This window comes from Mirounga leonina, unplaced genomic scaffold (assembly GCF_011800145.1).
Source record: "Mirounga leonina isolate KUSES-001 unplaced genomic scaffold, KU_Mleo_1.0 Mir_101609, whole genome shotgun sequence".
In the NCBI taxonomy this organism is placed as follows: domain Eukaryota; kingdom Metazoa; phylum Chordata; class Mammalia; order Carnivora; family Phocidae; genus Mirounga; species Mirounga leonina.
This window is the reverse complement of record NW_023270164.1, coordinates 2,472,895-2,487,867: the sequence shown is the minus strand read 5'-3', so window position 1 is coordinate 2,487,867 and position 14,973 is coordinate 2,472,895. Positions and strand designations below refer to the sequence as shown.

General features: G+C 47.9%; 1 protein-coding gene across 1 annotated transcript; it reads right to left on the bottom strand.

Annotated features, from left to right (window-relative positions):
* Positions 1–14,294: 14,294 nt before the first annotated feature.
* On the bottom strand, positions 14,295–14,645 carry LOC118008586 (histone H2A-Bbd type 1-like). Its single transcript, XM_035002174.1, has one exon. The coding sequence runs from the start codon at positions 14,643–14,645 to the stop codon at positions 14,295–14,297; it is 351 nt and encodes a 116-aa protein (XP_034858065.1).
* Between the last annotated feature and the right edge of the window lie 328 nt (positions 14,646–14,973).

Here is a 14,973-nt window from a genome sequence, read left to right as displayed (position 1 = left end):
TACTGAGGGTGAAGAGGATAATCTGGGATGCCTCTTTCACATCCCCTGCAAACTTTCAAAACACTGATGATGCAGGTCATTCATCTCTGCACCATTCATGGTACCTTTTCACTTAACACTACTGAGAGTGTAGGGATGAAAGAATAGCATTGGGATTCTTTTCTTTCTCCTGTTCACTTCCCCTACCAAAGAAACCAATGTTCTTATGGTGCATCCTTCCTCTTTTTACACCATTCACATCTCTTCTCTAATTAAACCACCTCACCGATGGCACAGGGATACTCTTTTGCACAGATCAAATACCATATCCAGTCACGCCATTAACTGACACTGCAAGTCTCTTCCTATTGGGTCGGTTCACACGGTCCTGGTAACAACCAAACTGACGGCGAGGGGTTCCTCCTCTTTGCCCCGATCACGCCCCCAGTTCTTGGGTAAACACCCACAGTGATGATGTGGCTGCTCTTCCCTGCACATTTACCCTTTCCAAGTTATATGACCACCCTGATGGTGTGGGGATGCTCCCCCCTGCCCTGTTTATATCCCACGTCCAGTAGCACTTGTGGTACATTCTCCCTCTTTGCCAATTCGCATCCCTCGGCCAATTACAGCAATGAATAAATGATGTGGGGAACTCCTCCCTGGCCTGTTCAAATCTCCTGTTCAGTTACAACACTGAAATAGAGGTGTGGGATCCTCTTCTTTGCTTCTTCACAATCTATGCAATTACGCTACAATGCTGACGATTTGGGATTCCTCCTCTTCTTTGCCTCTTTCACATCTCCTGTCCACTTAAACTACCGCGTTGATGATGTAGGCTATTCTTTCTTGTGCCACCCATGTCCCTTTTCCTGTCACACTGATGATGCTGGGATCCTCCTCTTTGCACTGTTCTAATCCCCTTCCATATAGACCACTGCTCTGATGACGTGGGGATATGTTTTTTTATCCTTTTCAAATCCCCATGCCAATTATAGCTTGACACTGTTCATTTAGAAATGCTCCTCCTTTCTCTCATTACAGACTGGGTTCAGTTGCAGGACTATTATGACAGTGCAGGACACCTTTTCTACTCCTCATTCACACAACCTGCCCACTTACACCACTACAGTGATGGGAGTGGGGATGCTTTTCCTTGGCCTTTTCCAGTTACTCCACTGCAGTGATGGAGCCGGGCTCTTTCTGTTTGCCCTGTTCACCACCTCTGCCCAGGTACCCAGTGTATCAACCATGTAGTGCTCCTCTCTCCACCCTACCTGCACACCCTGTCCGGTTACATAACTGAACTGAGAGGGGGGATCTCTCCATTTGCTGCGTTCAGATCCACTTTCCGGGTAATCCCTGTGCTGATGGTATGAGGATCCTCCTCTTGGCCGCATTCATATCCCTTGCCCAAGTAACCACGATAGTGAGGGGGTGGACTCCCTTCTCTTTGCCCTTTTCCTTCTTCTTAAAAACACGGCTGCACAGATGGTGTTGGGAGCCCTGTTCACATCCCCTTTCCAGTTATAACACTACACTGATGGTCTGGAGTTTCTCTGGTCTTGCTCACATCTGCAGTCTAGTTACACCACTAGATTGACTCTGTTTTCATGTCCCCTATCCCATTAACTCCACTACACTCATGGTGTGTGGAGCTTCTCTGACCAGGTCTCACTCTTTTCCCAGTTACACCACTGTACCTAGGGTGAGTGGGTCCTCCTCTCTGCCTCATTCACACTGCTATCCAGATCCACCGCTGGGGGCAATGAAGGCACGGTTCCTCCTCCTTGCCCTGTTCACATCCCTATCCAGGTATACCACTCCACTGATAATGTGGGGTTCCTATTCTTTGCTTTTTCACATTCCCTGTTCAGTTACACCTCTGAATTTATAGAGCTGGCCTTCCCCTTCTTTGCCCCTTTCACAACTTTTCCCCAGCTGCTCCACTCCACTAATGCCTGTTTTCATATCCAGCCCACTGTTCCACTGAACTGATGTTGAGGAGTGCCTCCCATTTGCCCTGTAAATAACCCCCACCAAGTTAGACCCCTGCCATGAAGCTTCAGGGCTCCTCCTCTTTGCATGTTCACATCCTCTCCCAAGTCGCTCTCCTCCTATCTGCCTGATTCACATCTTCTGTGCAGTTACTCGGCTGCAGTGGTGGTGCAGGTCCCTGACCCTCCCCTCTGGCCTTTTAGCCCCCCGTTCAGGTGCACCAGGCATCGATAAATCAGGCCTCACCCTCTTTATGCTGGTCATACTGGTCTGGTGGCACCATTGCAGCAATAGTACGGATGTACTCATCTCTGCCCTGTTCTCATCCTGAGGCTAAGCCCAGTGCTGGTGTGAGGGTCTTCCTCTTTGCTCTGTTCACTTGCACAACTGCACTGACAATGTGGGACTGCTCCTCCTCCCAACTTTCCCCTGCCACTCAGGGAGTACCCTGATGATGTCAGGTTGCTCCCCTTTCCCTGTCCACATCCCATCCCATTATACCACTGCACCGCAGGGCAGGACCCTCCTCTTTCCCCCTTTCATGCACACCACGGTCACAATGCTGTGAGGATCCCCTCCTTTGCTCATACAGACCCACTGTGCACTTACAGCACAGCACAGATGAGGCCTCCCTTCACCCTGCTCACATCATCGACCAGCAACACCGTAACACTGGCTTTGTCCTTGGCTGTTTTTGTCCTGCTCACATCCCTTGCAATGTAATCACTATGCTGCTGGTGCAGTGTTCCTCCTCTTGGCCCCAATCATGGGTCTTGTCCAGTTACACCTCGACATTAATGGTGTGAGCATTCTCCTGTTCTATCTTTTCACATCCCCTGTGAGGTTTCACCACTTAACTCTTCAGGTAGGACTCCTCCTCTTTCTCCTTTTCACATGCCATGTCCCATCCCACCACTGCACTGACAGATCAGGGATCACCCTCTTTCCCCCACCCACATTTCTAGTCTAGTTGTTGCCTCATACCCCTTTCTATTTGCCAGATTCACATTCCTGCCCAAGTACATTGCTATACTCATGGACCACACCCCATCTTTGTCCTGGTCACATCTTCTAACCACTTATTCTATTATAAAAATAACGGTGCAGGGTGACTATTCTCTACACAGATGACATCCACTGGCCAGTTACACCAGTGACACCAGCACATGGATGGGTTGGGGCTCCTTCTCTTTGCCCCATTTGCTCAGTGACATCACTACACTGAGGCTGCTGGAATGCATCCCATGCCCTGTGCAGTCACACCTCTACACTGATGATGTGGGCTTGCTCCTCTGCCCCCTTAACATCTGTGGTCAGGCCACAGTGCTGTTTATTGCCCAGGGCTCTTCCACTGTGCCCTGCTCACATCTCTGTGCCCTGGGCCCTGTTTCCACCCTTCTCTACTGAGAAATGGTGCTGGGTCCTCCTCTTGCCTCGTTCACATCAAGTAGTACACACACACCACTACGCTGATGGTACAAGGTTGATTTGCCCCAGTCACATCCCCTGTCCAATTACCCCACTGCACTGATGCAGTGACCCAGAGCTCTTCCGCTTGGCCCTGATAACATGTCCTATACTGTATTTTGTACTGGTTGGGGGAGAGGAGTTCATTTTCCTTGTTCCCTTCACATCTCTTGTCATTTATACCACCACAGTGACAGTGTTGGGTCCCTTTTCTTTGCCATAATCAAGTTCCCTGTCCAGAGTCACCACTATACTGATGGTGTGAGCATGTGTTTCAATTCCTGTACACATCTTCCATCCAGGAACTGCTGGTGCAGATTCCCCCCTGTGATACCCATAATGTTTGGGGATTCATATCTCTGCCCTTATCAGAAAGCGTCTCAAGTTATCCCCACTACACTGATCAACTGGGAATCCTCCTCTTTTACCAACCACTATTGTCGTCCAGTTGCCCCACTGCCCTGATAGAGTGGGGTTCTTCCTCTTTGCTCACATCACCTGTCCAGTTATACCACTGTAGCTGGTGTAGGGTTTTTCCTCTTTGCCCCATCCACATGCCCTGCCTAGAGACTGACTGCATCTATGGGGCAAGTACTCCTATCTGCCGCATTCATACCCTCTGTCCAGCTGCTCTAATGAACTGATGATGTGAGGCCCTTTTCCTTTGCTCCTTGTACATCCTTTGGCCAAGCACATGACTGCAGTGATGGGGAGGGCCTCATCTTCCCTGCCTTGTTCATATCCCGTTCAATTTCTCTTGCCCTATTCACATTCTGCCATTACTGCACTGATGCTTCAGGGGTCCTCCTTGTTAGTCTGGTCATATCACCTCCCCAGCTACTCCACTGGAGTGAAAGGAAAGATCTTCTCTTTCCCCATTCACATCCTTTGTCCAGTTCTAGCACTCTACTCCTGGGGTAGGGCTCTTCCTCTTTGCCTTGTTCACAAGCCCTCTCCCTTGCACCGCTGTGTACATTGGGTAAACTACTTGCTTAGCTCCGTTCACATACTCTCCAATTACACCAGCACAATGATTGTGTAAGCTCCATTTCTCTTCCCAATCATATCTTCTGCCAAGATCCCCCACAGCACTGATAGCATATGACTCCTCCTCTTTGTCCCTTGTTTGCTACTCCACTTTCACTCACAGGACAAGTAATTCATATTCATTGCCAGGGTAAACCAATGCACTGATGGATGGTCAGTCATACTCCTTGCTGTTCACACCCTGTCCAGTCACTCCACTCCAATGACACATTGGCCTTCCTCTCTGCTCTGCAAAGAAATCACCAGGCGCAGCCCGGATGTAATTAATAACCTCAAAAATGTTAGGAAATAGTGCCTTGATGGACAGAACAATTGTGTGGAGATGGAGATAATCTAGTTAGGTACCACTCATCTGTCTGCCTTTAGCTCTGGTCTGAAAGAGCTATAAAAAGAACAGATGGTAGGAACCAAAACATCAGCTTTTCAAAGATCTGAAATAATGGGCCTGTGTCCAGCTCCACAGTGTTGTAGTTTGCACTGAGGCATACCAACAATCTTAAAGGGAGGTGGAAGGTTCACAGGTTCCCACTGAGCAAGTCCCACAGCAAGTGCTACTGGTTTTGGTTTGTTCCAATTTAAGAGATTTTCCAAAATGGTGTCCATGCCTAAGATCAGACAGATCAGAGACAGAGGGACTACCAGCACTGTAAATTTACTTATGTTGATAGATCCAATCATAACATCATGTGTGACCCATCTGCCTTGAATGGGGTGATCCAATATGCCCTGCATTTTAAATAGGTTGCCGTATTTTTTTTAAAAGGGAAGAGTTACCCTGAATAATTGACTTATACCCAGTATCTAAAAGAGCCAGGAAAAGTCGGTTATCTTATGGGCTCCAATAGACCATCAGAGTAGTTTCTGTGCAGGTGTCCCCACATGGGACAAGATCCAGTGAGTTGTCATCACCCTAGGGGAAGGGGCTAGGTGATAGCCACTGCTGAAGGTCAGAATAAGACATGTGGCATTAGGACTCCTTGAACTAGGAACTGATAATGCCAGCCTCTGTCTGAGTAGGGTTTCCCATATCAAATGAAGGAAACTTGCTACAACATCTAGCACGTTTTTCAACTGCTGGAGTTTAAAAGTAAATTGGCCTGACATTTTTTCATGAGGGATGCCCATGTCTCTAAGTTGCCAATATATAGGTTTGTCTGGGGATGATGGCTGAAAGCTCTGCAGTGCCTCAGCAGGGGCTGGTTATGGATTAGGAAAAGGTCCTAAATGAAGAAATGCCTTCTTGAGTAGTCTGAGCATTTGAAATGGCTGCAAAGTTATGAGGTCTGTAGGAGTCTCAGGAAATGATAATTCCCCCAAGAGAAAGTTTCCAGCAGTAGAGGATGTTGCTGGGGGGAACTGCCTAGAGGATCCAGCCAGTGGCTGGTTCTGATAAACTAAAACGGGCTTATTGTTGGGTGAGTCGCTCTCAAGTCAACTAGGATATTTATTCCCTCTAGGGCTTCCCTAAATGTGTGCGCTGAGCCCATCAGAGAAAGGACAGGTTTATAACTTTGAAAGGACTTATTTAGGAAAAGTTCCTTGGATTCTGAGTCAAAGAGAGCAGACTCTGCGTTTGAAATCGCTTCATTATCTGCAGGGTCAGGGTTTTCTACAAAACAATAAACCCACCAAACCATGCCAATCTTGAGTAATAATGTTTTGGCCTCCTCTACTGCTTGCTGTTTATTATGAGCCTTAGCAGAGACTGTGGCTACGCTAGGGTGAGCCCATTCCCAGGCCATAAACATTCAATGTAGTAATAGGAGGGGCTCACTCGGCATAGCAATTGTCTGGGGGCTGCTCTGACCTGGCTCATAAGTGTCACTTTCATCTGTTTGATAGGTGTACTGAGTAAAGGTGTGAGTCTAGGCAGGGCATGCAGGGAGCAATCTAACCCTACATAAAACTTCTCTCAGAGAATGTGAGCATCCCTGGGTAAACCATGTATTTAGGGGTCCTGGGCTATTCCCACTAATTGCCTCATTTCTTAGACCATAAGCCAGAGCTTGGAGCCAGTAGTAAAAAGACCTTTAGAACCTAGTATGCCCCCTTTTCCTAAACTCTCTATACAAAGTCCTATAAGATGGTTTGTATTTTTAGCCTTACAAAGTTTTTTTTTTTTTTTTTTTTAAAGATTTTATTTATTTGACAGAGAGAGATACAGCGAGAGAGGGAACACAAGCAGGGGGAGTGGGAGAGGGAGAAGCAGGTTTCCCGCATGAGCAGGGAGCCTGATGCGGGGCTCGATCCCAGGACCCTGAGATCATGACCTGAGCCGAAGGCAGACGCTTAACGACTGAGCCACCCAGGCGCCCCTAGCCTTACAAAGTTTTGAGTCTTTGTCTCCATTTCCTGTTCACTCCCCACAGTTTTTATCCATTGGGTGTTTACAAGAAATACCTGCAGCAGTGGTTTGGTATTGGCCTGCCTTTCTAAGGTATCCCACTTGACATCCAAGGGATCAGGGTCAATCTCCAAGAAGGCAAATGTGACACTGCCTGATTTTTTCTTATGCTTTGTTTCTAACATGCTGAAGCGCTGAGGACCACTCAAGAGTGTTCTTGTGGTATTTTATAAGTATTAATTAAACTGAGTACATCATCAGGAGTTTTTGGAGATGCTAGGATCAGATGTTTCTTATCCTTCTATTTTTTTTTCATTAAATATTGTGCCAAGGGCTTCTAAGGATATGAACTCTTATAACCCACAGGGTTCAGAGACAATATGACAATGTTGTGCAATACAGCAACAAGAAAGACAAGAGCAAAGGTCTTTGTCAACAACACAAAAGTGATTGCAAGGAGCCAAAGTCTCTGTGAAAAGAGTGGACCATGTGACTGGTCAGTGGGTCTTTTCAGTGTAAGGATATCTCTGGGTGGGCGATTTTCTGCTACAAGACTAGCCAGTGTGCCTAGCACCTATGAGAAAGGAAGTTGCTTCTAGCTGAGTAGTTCCTACAGATTTTAGCCCTACTGGAGGTTTAGTGGATAAGACACACCTATATTGGGAAAGAGGTAACCACTTTCTGTTTCTTTGGAAGGACCTTTACACAGTACAATAGCCAACTACCCTAGGCTTTCTTCCCCAGATTAGGCACATAAACACTTAAGGAGCCAGATGGTGACCACCTTGTCCAGATTGCAGCATCCTAAACTAGACAGCCACTCGGAGAGGATTAAGCTTTTTGAGCTCTGCTGTAATTTAGATTGCAGAACCACTGCAATACCATACAGACACAGCACAATGCAATGGCCAGTAAAGCGCCAGCAGCCAACAGCCAACAGCGCATTCCCACAGTATTTACTGTCTGTTGGATTCACTTAGTAAACCCAGAGGCATGTCATCCCCATCAGTCACCAGACTACCCGTTTTAAAATGTACCCACGACAGCTATATACAGAAGAATGAAACTCGACCATTCTCTTACACCATACACAAAGATAAACTCAAAATGGATGAAAGATCTCAATATGAGACGGGAATCCATCAAAATCATAGACGAGAACATAGGCAGTAACCTTTTCAACATCGGCCACAGCAACTTCTTTCAACACTTGTCTCCAAAGGCAAGGGAAACAAAAGCAAAAATGAAGTTTGGGGACTTCATCAAGATAAAAAGCTTCTGCACAGCAAAGGAAACAGTCAACAAAACAAAGAGGCAACCCACAGAATGGGAGAAGATATTTGCAAATGACACCACAGCTAAAGGGCTGGTATCCAAGATCTATAAAGAACTTCTCAAACTCAACACCCAAAAAACAAATAAGTCAAAAAATAGGCAGAAGACATGAAAAGACACTTCTCCAAAGAAGACATACAAATGGCTGACAGACACATGAAAAGATGTTCATCATCATTTGCCATCAGGGAAATTCAAATCAAAACCACACTGAGATACCACCTTACACCAGTTAGAATGGCAAAAATTAACAAAGCAAGAAACAACAAATGTTGGAGAGGCTGTGGAGAAAGGGGAACCCTCTTACACTGTTGGTGGGAATGCAAGTTGATACAGCCACATTGGAAAACAGTGTGGAGGTGCCTCAAAAAATTAAACAGAGCTACCCTATAACCCAGCAATTTCACTCCTGGGTATTTACCCCAAAGATACAGATGTAGTGAAAAGAATGGCCACAGGCACCCCAATGTTCATAGCAGCAATGTCCTCAATAGCCAAACTGTGGAAAGAGCCGAGATGCCCTTCGATAGATGAATGGATAAAGAAGATGTGGTCCATATGTACAATGGCATATTACTCAGCCATCAGAAAGGATGAATACCCAACTTTTGCATCAACATGGATGGGACTGGAGGAGATTATGCTAAATGAAACAAGTCAAGCAGAGAAAGTCAATTATCATATGGTTTCACTTATTTGTGGAACATAAGGAATAGCATGGAAGACATTAGGAGAAGGAAGGGAAAAATGAAGGGAGGGAAATCGGAGAGGAAGATGAACCATGAGAGACTATGGACTCTGAGAAACAAACTGAGGGTTCTAGAGGGGAGGGGGGTGGGGGGATGGGTTAGCCCGGTGATGGGTATTAAGGACGGCATGTATTGCATGGAGCACTGGGTGTTATATGCAAATAATGAATCATGGAACACTACATCAAAAAATAATGATGTTGGGCGCCTGGGTGGCTCAGTTGGTTAAGTGACTGCCTTCGGCTCAGGTCATGATCCTGGAGTCCCTGGATCGGGTCCCGCATCGGGCTCCCTGCTCAGCAGGGAGTCTGCTTCTCCCTCTGACCCTCCCCCCTCTCATGTGCTCTCTCTCTCTCTCTCTCATTCTCTCTCAAATAAATAAATAAAATCTTTAAAAAAAAATAATGATGTACTGTATGGTGACTAACATAATAAAAAGTAAATTAATTAATTAATTGATTAATTAAAAATAAATAAATAAAATATACCCACAATTTGTTTCAATCACATAAAGTAAGATAAAAGACCTAAGAGATAATCACCTTTCAAAGAAGAGTTTATTACTCACAGTTCCCCAGAGGGCAGAAGGTCCCAGCAAGCCACATGGGGTCACTTGTAGGGAGAAGCAGAGAGAGGAGTTAAGTAGAATTGGGACATTTATTACTATGCAGTGAGAAGCAGCTAGGTGAGGACATCACCTACTAGGCAGGAAGCAAAACATATTGAAGCTAGTGAGTGGTTGGAGGGTTTATAATAAGATTACTTCATGTTCAAGATAACACTAGGATGATAGAGATGTGAAAAACTTTGGGCCATTAGCATGGCTCAATGACTTCATGATGCCAAATCATCAATTACAGAGTATCAAAAATAGTTATTAAGTTATCACAGCCAACTATTCATAAACCTTTGGCCAAGTACTCCCCTAGGCTGAATGCTCCTACCAGCCATACACGCCCTGGTCTGCTCCTCCCCTAGCCTGTCTGTACCCTCCATCTTTACACCTCTTGCTGAACACTCCACAAGGCTGTCGGAATCCTCCACTCATGTAGGTCTTCCATGATGTTCCCCTTTATTTATTTCACCCTTATGCACCTCCTGTCCAGTCCTACCACAGACTAGATGCTACCTCATTCCATGCACCACCTTCTGTGTCTGCCCCTAAGGTGGGTGTTCATCTACCATTTAGGCGCTACTGAGTTCTTCCCTAGTCTGAATACTCTTTCCTCCCTTGTACTTCCCGTCAAGCCTCACCCAAGATTATGTCCACCCCCCACATCTCCTACGTTGGCTACACCCACCACGGCGGTACCTGTTGTCGGTTATTTCACCAGGCTGGTTTCCCCCTACCAACGCATAGCCTAGAAGTCCTCCTCTAAGCTAGATGCTTCCTTCAAATATGCACAGCCTTCTAGGTCTTACCACAGACTGGGTATTTTCTCCATTCATGCAACTCCTCCTGCCCAATCCTCCTCTAGGCTGGGTTCTCCCTCTTCCTGTTCACCTTCTAATCAATCAGGCCCTAGGATGGCTGCACCTTGCACACATGCACCACCTTCTGATTCCTGTCCTACAGTTGCTGCATCCTTCACTCATGGACTTCCTGATGATCCCTCACCTAACCTGGATGCATGTGTCCAGCATCCATGCACTTCCAGCTACATTCTCAACTAGGCTTACCATACCTCCACCAACGTACCCTCTGCCAAGTCCTTTCTTCAAGAAAAAAAAGTTCTTTTTGATTATTAAATGTTAGCAGCTAATTGATTTTCTTTCATAACATCTGTGGAGGACTAGCAAGCCCATCTACTGTCCAGATTAGCTATGTGAGCTGCCTTTCTATAACTTATGCTTGAGAAATGATGTACTGATGTTTATGGAAGGACTTACAGCCTTTAAAGGCCTCTGTTCCCAAAGGCTGTTCTCAGTAAGAGACCAGCCTAGTGTCCAGGCCTTGTACTCATGCCAACCCCAAGCCCACATGACCCTCCCCAAGCCCACACGACCCTCCAGGTTCCCCTCAGGCTTGACTTTTAGGCTCATCTCTTCTCACACATTATGTTTTCTGCTGTGCTGACCCCTGTCTGGCCCCCAACCTGTCCCAATACTGTCTCTGATCACAGACCTGGCTTGGCAGCCATATCCTCCCCAGACCATCCCTACTCACTCCAGTTTCAGCTTTCCACTCCCAACAGGGCACTAGTCATCAGTGGTGTCTTCTCTCCAGGTCCCAAGCTAGAGGAATCGTTCCTCACCATCCCCCACCTCCCACTTTTTGGAAATGCACAAAGGCCCTAAAAACTCAAGTGGCTCATTCTTTCCCAAGCGCAGTGATTCTCAGTCTCTGCCCGCCTTCCTCCCCTGAGTGTAGGATTCCTGTGCCCATGTAGGAGGGGGACATGGCAGGGTGCTGCATTTACACCCATGCTCTGCTGATCATGGCCCCCATGTTTTCTGGGAAACCCACAAGCACAGCGGAAGCACAGTCCTTAAAGGGATGGCAGCACAGCCCTGCCCGATTCTCCTATGCCCTCGTGACTGCAGAGGGCTTGCCAACATAAGGTCCCTAAGGCTCAAACTCCAAACTCCGCCTCGGACGTCGGATAATCTGAGCGAGCCCAGGAAGCCTGGCTCCCTACACATGTCACAGTGACCATTACTGTCGACGACTGCACGGACCGTGAGGTGACCGCCTGACCATACAGGTCTGCTAAGCCGACATAATTTATGCAACTACTCTCACATCTCTGGCCTTTAACGAATTCCTCCTTAGCTGTGCCTTCTGGTGAAGGACCCAGGAGACTATTTTGCACTAAAACAAGCCACTGCCATAAGCCAAAATCAACAGCTTCTACAAATCAGCTATTTAACCAACATATCAAGATCTTAGCATAATGATTGATTCCCTGGCATTACCCACCCTGGAGGCACTCCCTGTTGGCTGAAGGACATTGGAATATGAGAAACCATGCCCTGGACACAAAGATGCTCCGCTTCAGGGATGGGGTGGCGATGCTGGGGCTATCCTGTGATCAGATGAAGGAGAATCTCACCTGCAGCTGCTCGGAGAGGCCTGCTGGCTACTCAGATGAACAGAAGAGTAACTGTTGAGTTTGGCTAAGGCTAGGAGGGCTTCCTGGCTCTCCATAACAAATGACAACTTTGTGGGTTGGACATCCTGACAGTGAGGTTTCTGAAAATACTGGATTGAATGGCATTACGGAGCAAGAAAAGTTTCTTGGATTTATACAAGCGCATATTCCAATGAGCTCTAAACACAACCCTGACACTGTTATTGTCAGGACACTCCTGTGAAGTAGGCAAAGGCAAAGCCAGCTCCATACTTTGACAGATGGTGGAAGGAGGCAGAGAGAGGGTGAGTCACCAGGCAGAGGGGAGCAGAGAGGAAACCAGGCCGAGGCCTGTCTGGTTCCCAGGTGCATACCTCTGGCTTCTTCCTCTACGTGGCACTCTTCTGTCTCTCCACAGGGTTCAGAAGGCTGTGGTTTCACAGCCAGAGGCCCAGGCGTCCAGCCATCATGGGAGAGCCAGGCCCAGGGGCTACTTGGAGAAGCACCCCTAAGCATCTGGTCTACAGAAAGGGACACATGCAGCTATTCATTAAGGGCACACTCTGTGCCAGGCACTGTGTTCTGAGCAGCTAACAGGCACACATTAACTTAACCTTTGTGAAAATCCAAAGATGGAGGAACTCTTATTGTCCCCATTTCACACATGAGGAAAGTGCTGCTCAGAGAGAAGAGAGGACTGTCCAAGGTCACATGGCCAGAAAGTGGTGAACTGGTTGGCCAGCCCAGCTCCTCTGATCCCACTGTTGAAGCCTCTGGGGCAACCTCTGAGCAGCCCTCTATGATGGGCCAGGAGGCGACGGGGGGGGGCCCTTGAGCAGACAATGAACAGGAGAAAATGTTAAATGTGGACAGTCACAGGAAGGGGACAGGCTGCCAGAACACTTGCTGTGACAACTATTTTTAACCATAAACAGCACAAGAATGTTTATAAGAATCGAATGTACTTGTGAGTCCACCACTCGGGACAGAACTTACACAGAACATACTTATACCTCTCCAAACAGGCATTCACTCCAGGTCACTCCGTCAAATATATGACCATAGACAGGTTAGGTGTTTCATCCGAGAATGAAACTAATAAATGTGTTTATAAAGGAATACATTTGTAAATAAATCTGTTACGGGGTGCCTGGGGTGGCTCAGTCGGTTAAGCAACCAACTCTTGATTTTGACTTAGGTCACAATCTCAGGGTTGTGAGATTGAGCCCCGAGTCAGGCTCTGCACTGAGTGTGGAACCTGCTTAAGATTCTCTCTCCCCCTCTCCCTCTGTCCCTCCCTCCCTTTCCTCTCAAATAAATACATATATAAATAAATAAATCTATTAATATCTATTAAGAACTTCAAGGATTGCATGTCTTAGGCCAGATAATACCTTTGATGTTCCTATTTACCAGTGTCCACAAGACAGAACAGGATATACTCCACAGAGTATCACAGCACTAGCTAATAATCCCTATTTCAAGTCCTTTTTTGGAATGAGGCTGGGCACGAATGAAATCAAGCTGAGCATAGTTCCTTTCCTGTATACCTCTTCACAGTTTCCCATCGCTCCTCAATCTTCATGTAAGGCCCCTGCCCCCCATTAAGTTCACATCAACTGCTATGCCACCCTCTCTACCCACCCCCCACACTGCCATCTCCTCCTGACCGCCACACGTTCCCCTACCACCAATAGCCTGCAGCACCTCAGCCTTGGTCTCCAGCCCCACCCCGGTTACCATCATTGTTCTGGGAATTCAGTATGGCCGGGAGACCCCCTGCCCACCCCCCCAGCCAACCTCCTGGCCTCACAGGCCTTGAGTGGCTCAGAGCCAGTGAGGACGTCTTCCCCCCACAACCAGCTACTCCCTGCAGGGCCATCCCCTCACCCCCACCCGGCAAACACTGTCCCCAGTAAACTGCTCCCTGAAATACCCGACTCCAGCGTCCCACACCGACAGCCCTTGCACCCTCCACTCCCCATGGGAGATCTCTCCCCCACAACCAGCCACTCCCACCAGGGCCATTCCCCGCACTGTCCCCAGAGAAACCGCTTGCTGAAACGCCAGACTCCAGCTTCCCACACCCACTGCCCCTTGCACCCTCCACTCCCCATGGGAGATCTCCTCCTGGATGTCTCCCAGACACCTCCCGCTCAGAAGGACAGAAACAGAGAGCAGTCAGAAGCACGGCCCTGGATGTAAATCCTTTAATGGCTTTTGCTGACAGAAGAGCAGGCCTCCCTCATCTATGCGCAGCACTGGGGACTAGATGAGGCTGTGGGCTTTGGTACCCGGGCCTCATCACTCCTTGGGTTGGGGCACGGCTTCCACCTGAGAGTAGGTGTTATTCTCAAAGAGGCGGCTCAGGTGCTGGTTGTTGCCCAGGGCCCTCTGCACGTGCTCTGGGGTGATGCGCATCTTGTGGTTGTTGCAGGCCTCCTGGCCTGCCAGCTCCAGGATGTTGGCCGTCAGGTACTCGAGAATGCCGGTGAGGAAGATCGGTGTAGATGAGCTTAGGCGCTGGGCATAGCGACCCTCTCGCAGGAGGCGGTCCACGCGACTAACCGGGAAATGGAGCTCGGCCCTCATGGAGCGGGACAGACCGTGCCTCTTATGTCTGTGAGAGTGCCGGTGGTTTCTTCTCCGAGACATGATGTTCGCTGGGTTTGGCCCTGATCAGCCCAGCCTGATGCTCCCAGTGGCCTGGGTCTGTCAGGGTACCAGTGCTCCCTCCTGCCCACTGTGCCCCTCACTGGTCCGGGAGCCGCCTTTATGACAACCTGACATTGTGATGTCATTGATGACAGCGGCCCCTGATCAGGACTGGCCTAGAAGCGTCTGTGACAGAAACCGGGTCTCCCTGTTGACTGGGCCCTCTGTATGAGGGAACGTTTTCCATGTGACTTTAATAGCCTAGCATAAAAAAGGAACATGTGTTCATATGTGAATGAGTGCCATAATTTTATACTTCTTTCATAAT

Excerpts from the sequence above, each read along its gene's own strand:
- LOC118008586 (XM_035002174.1), bottom strand. The coding sequence starts at position 14,645 with ATGTCTCGGAGAAGAAACCACCGGCACTCTCACAGACATAAGAGGCAC.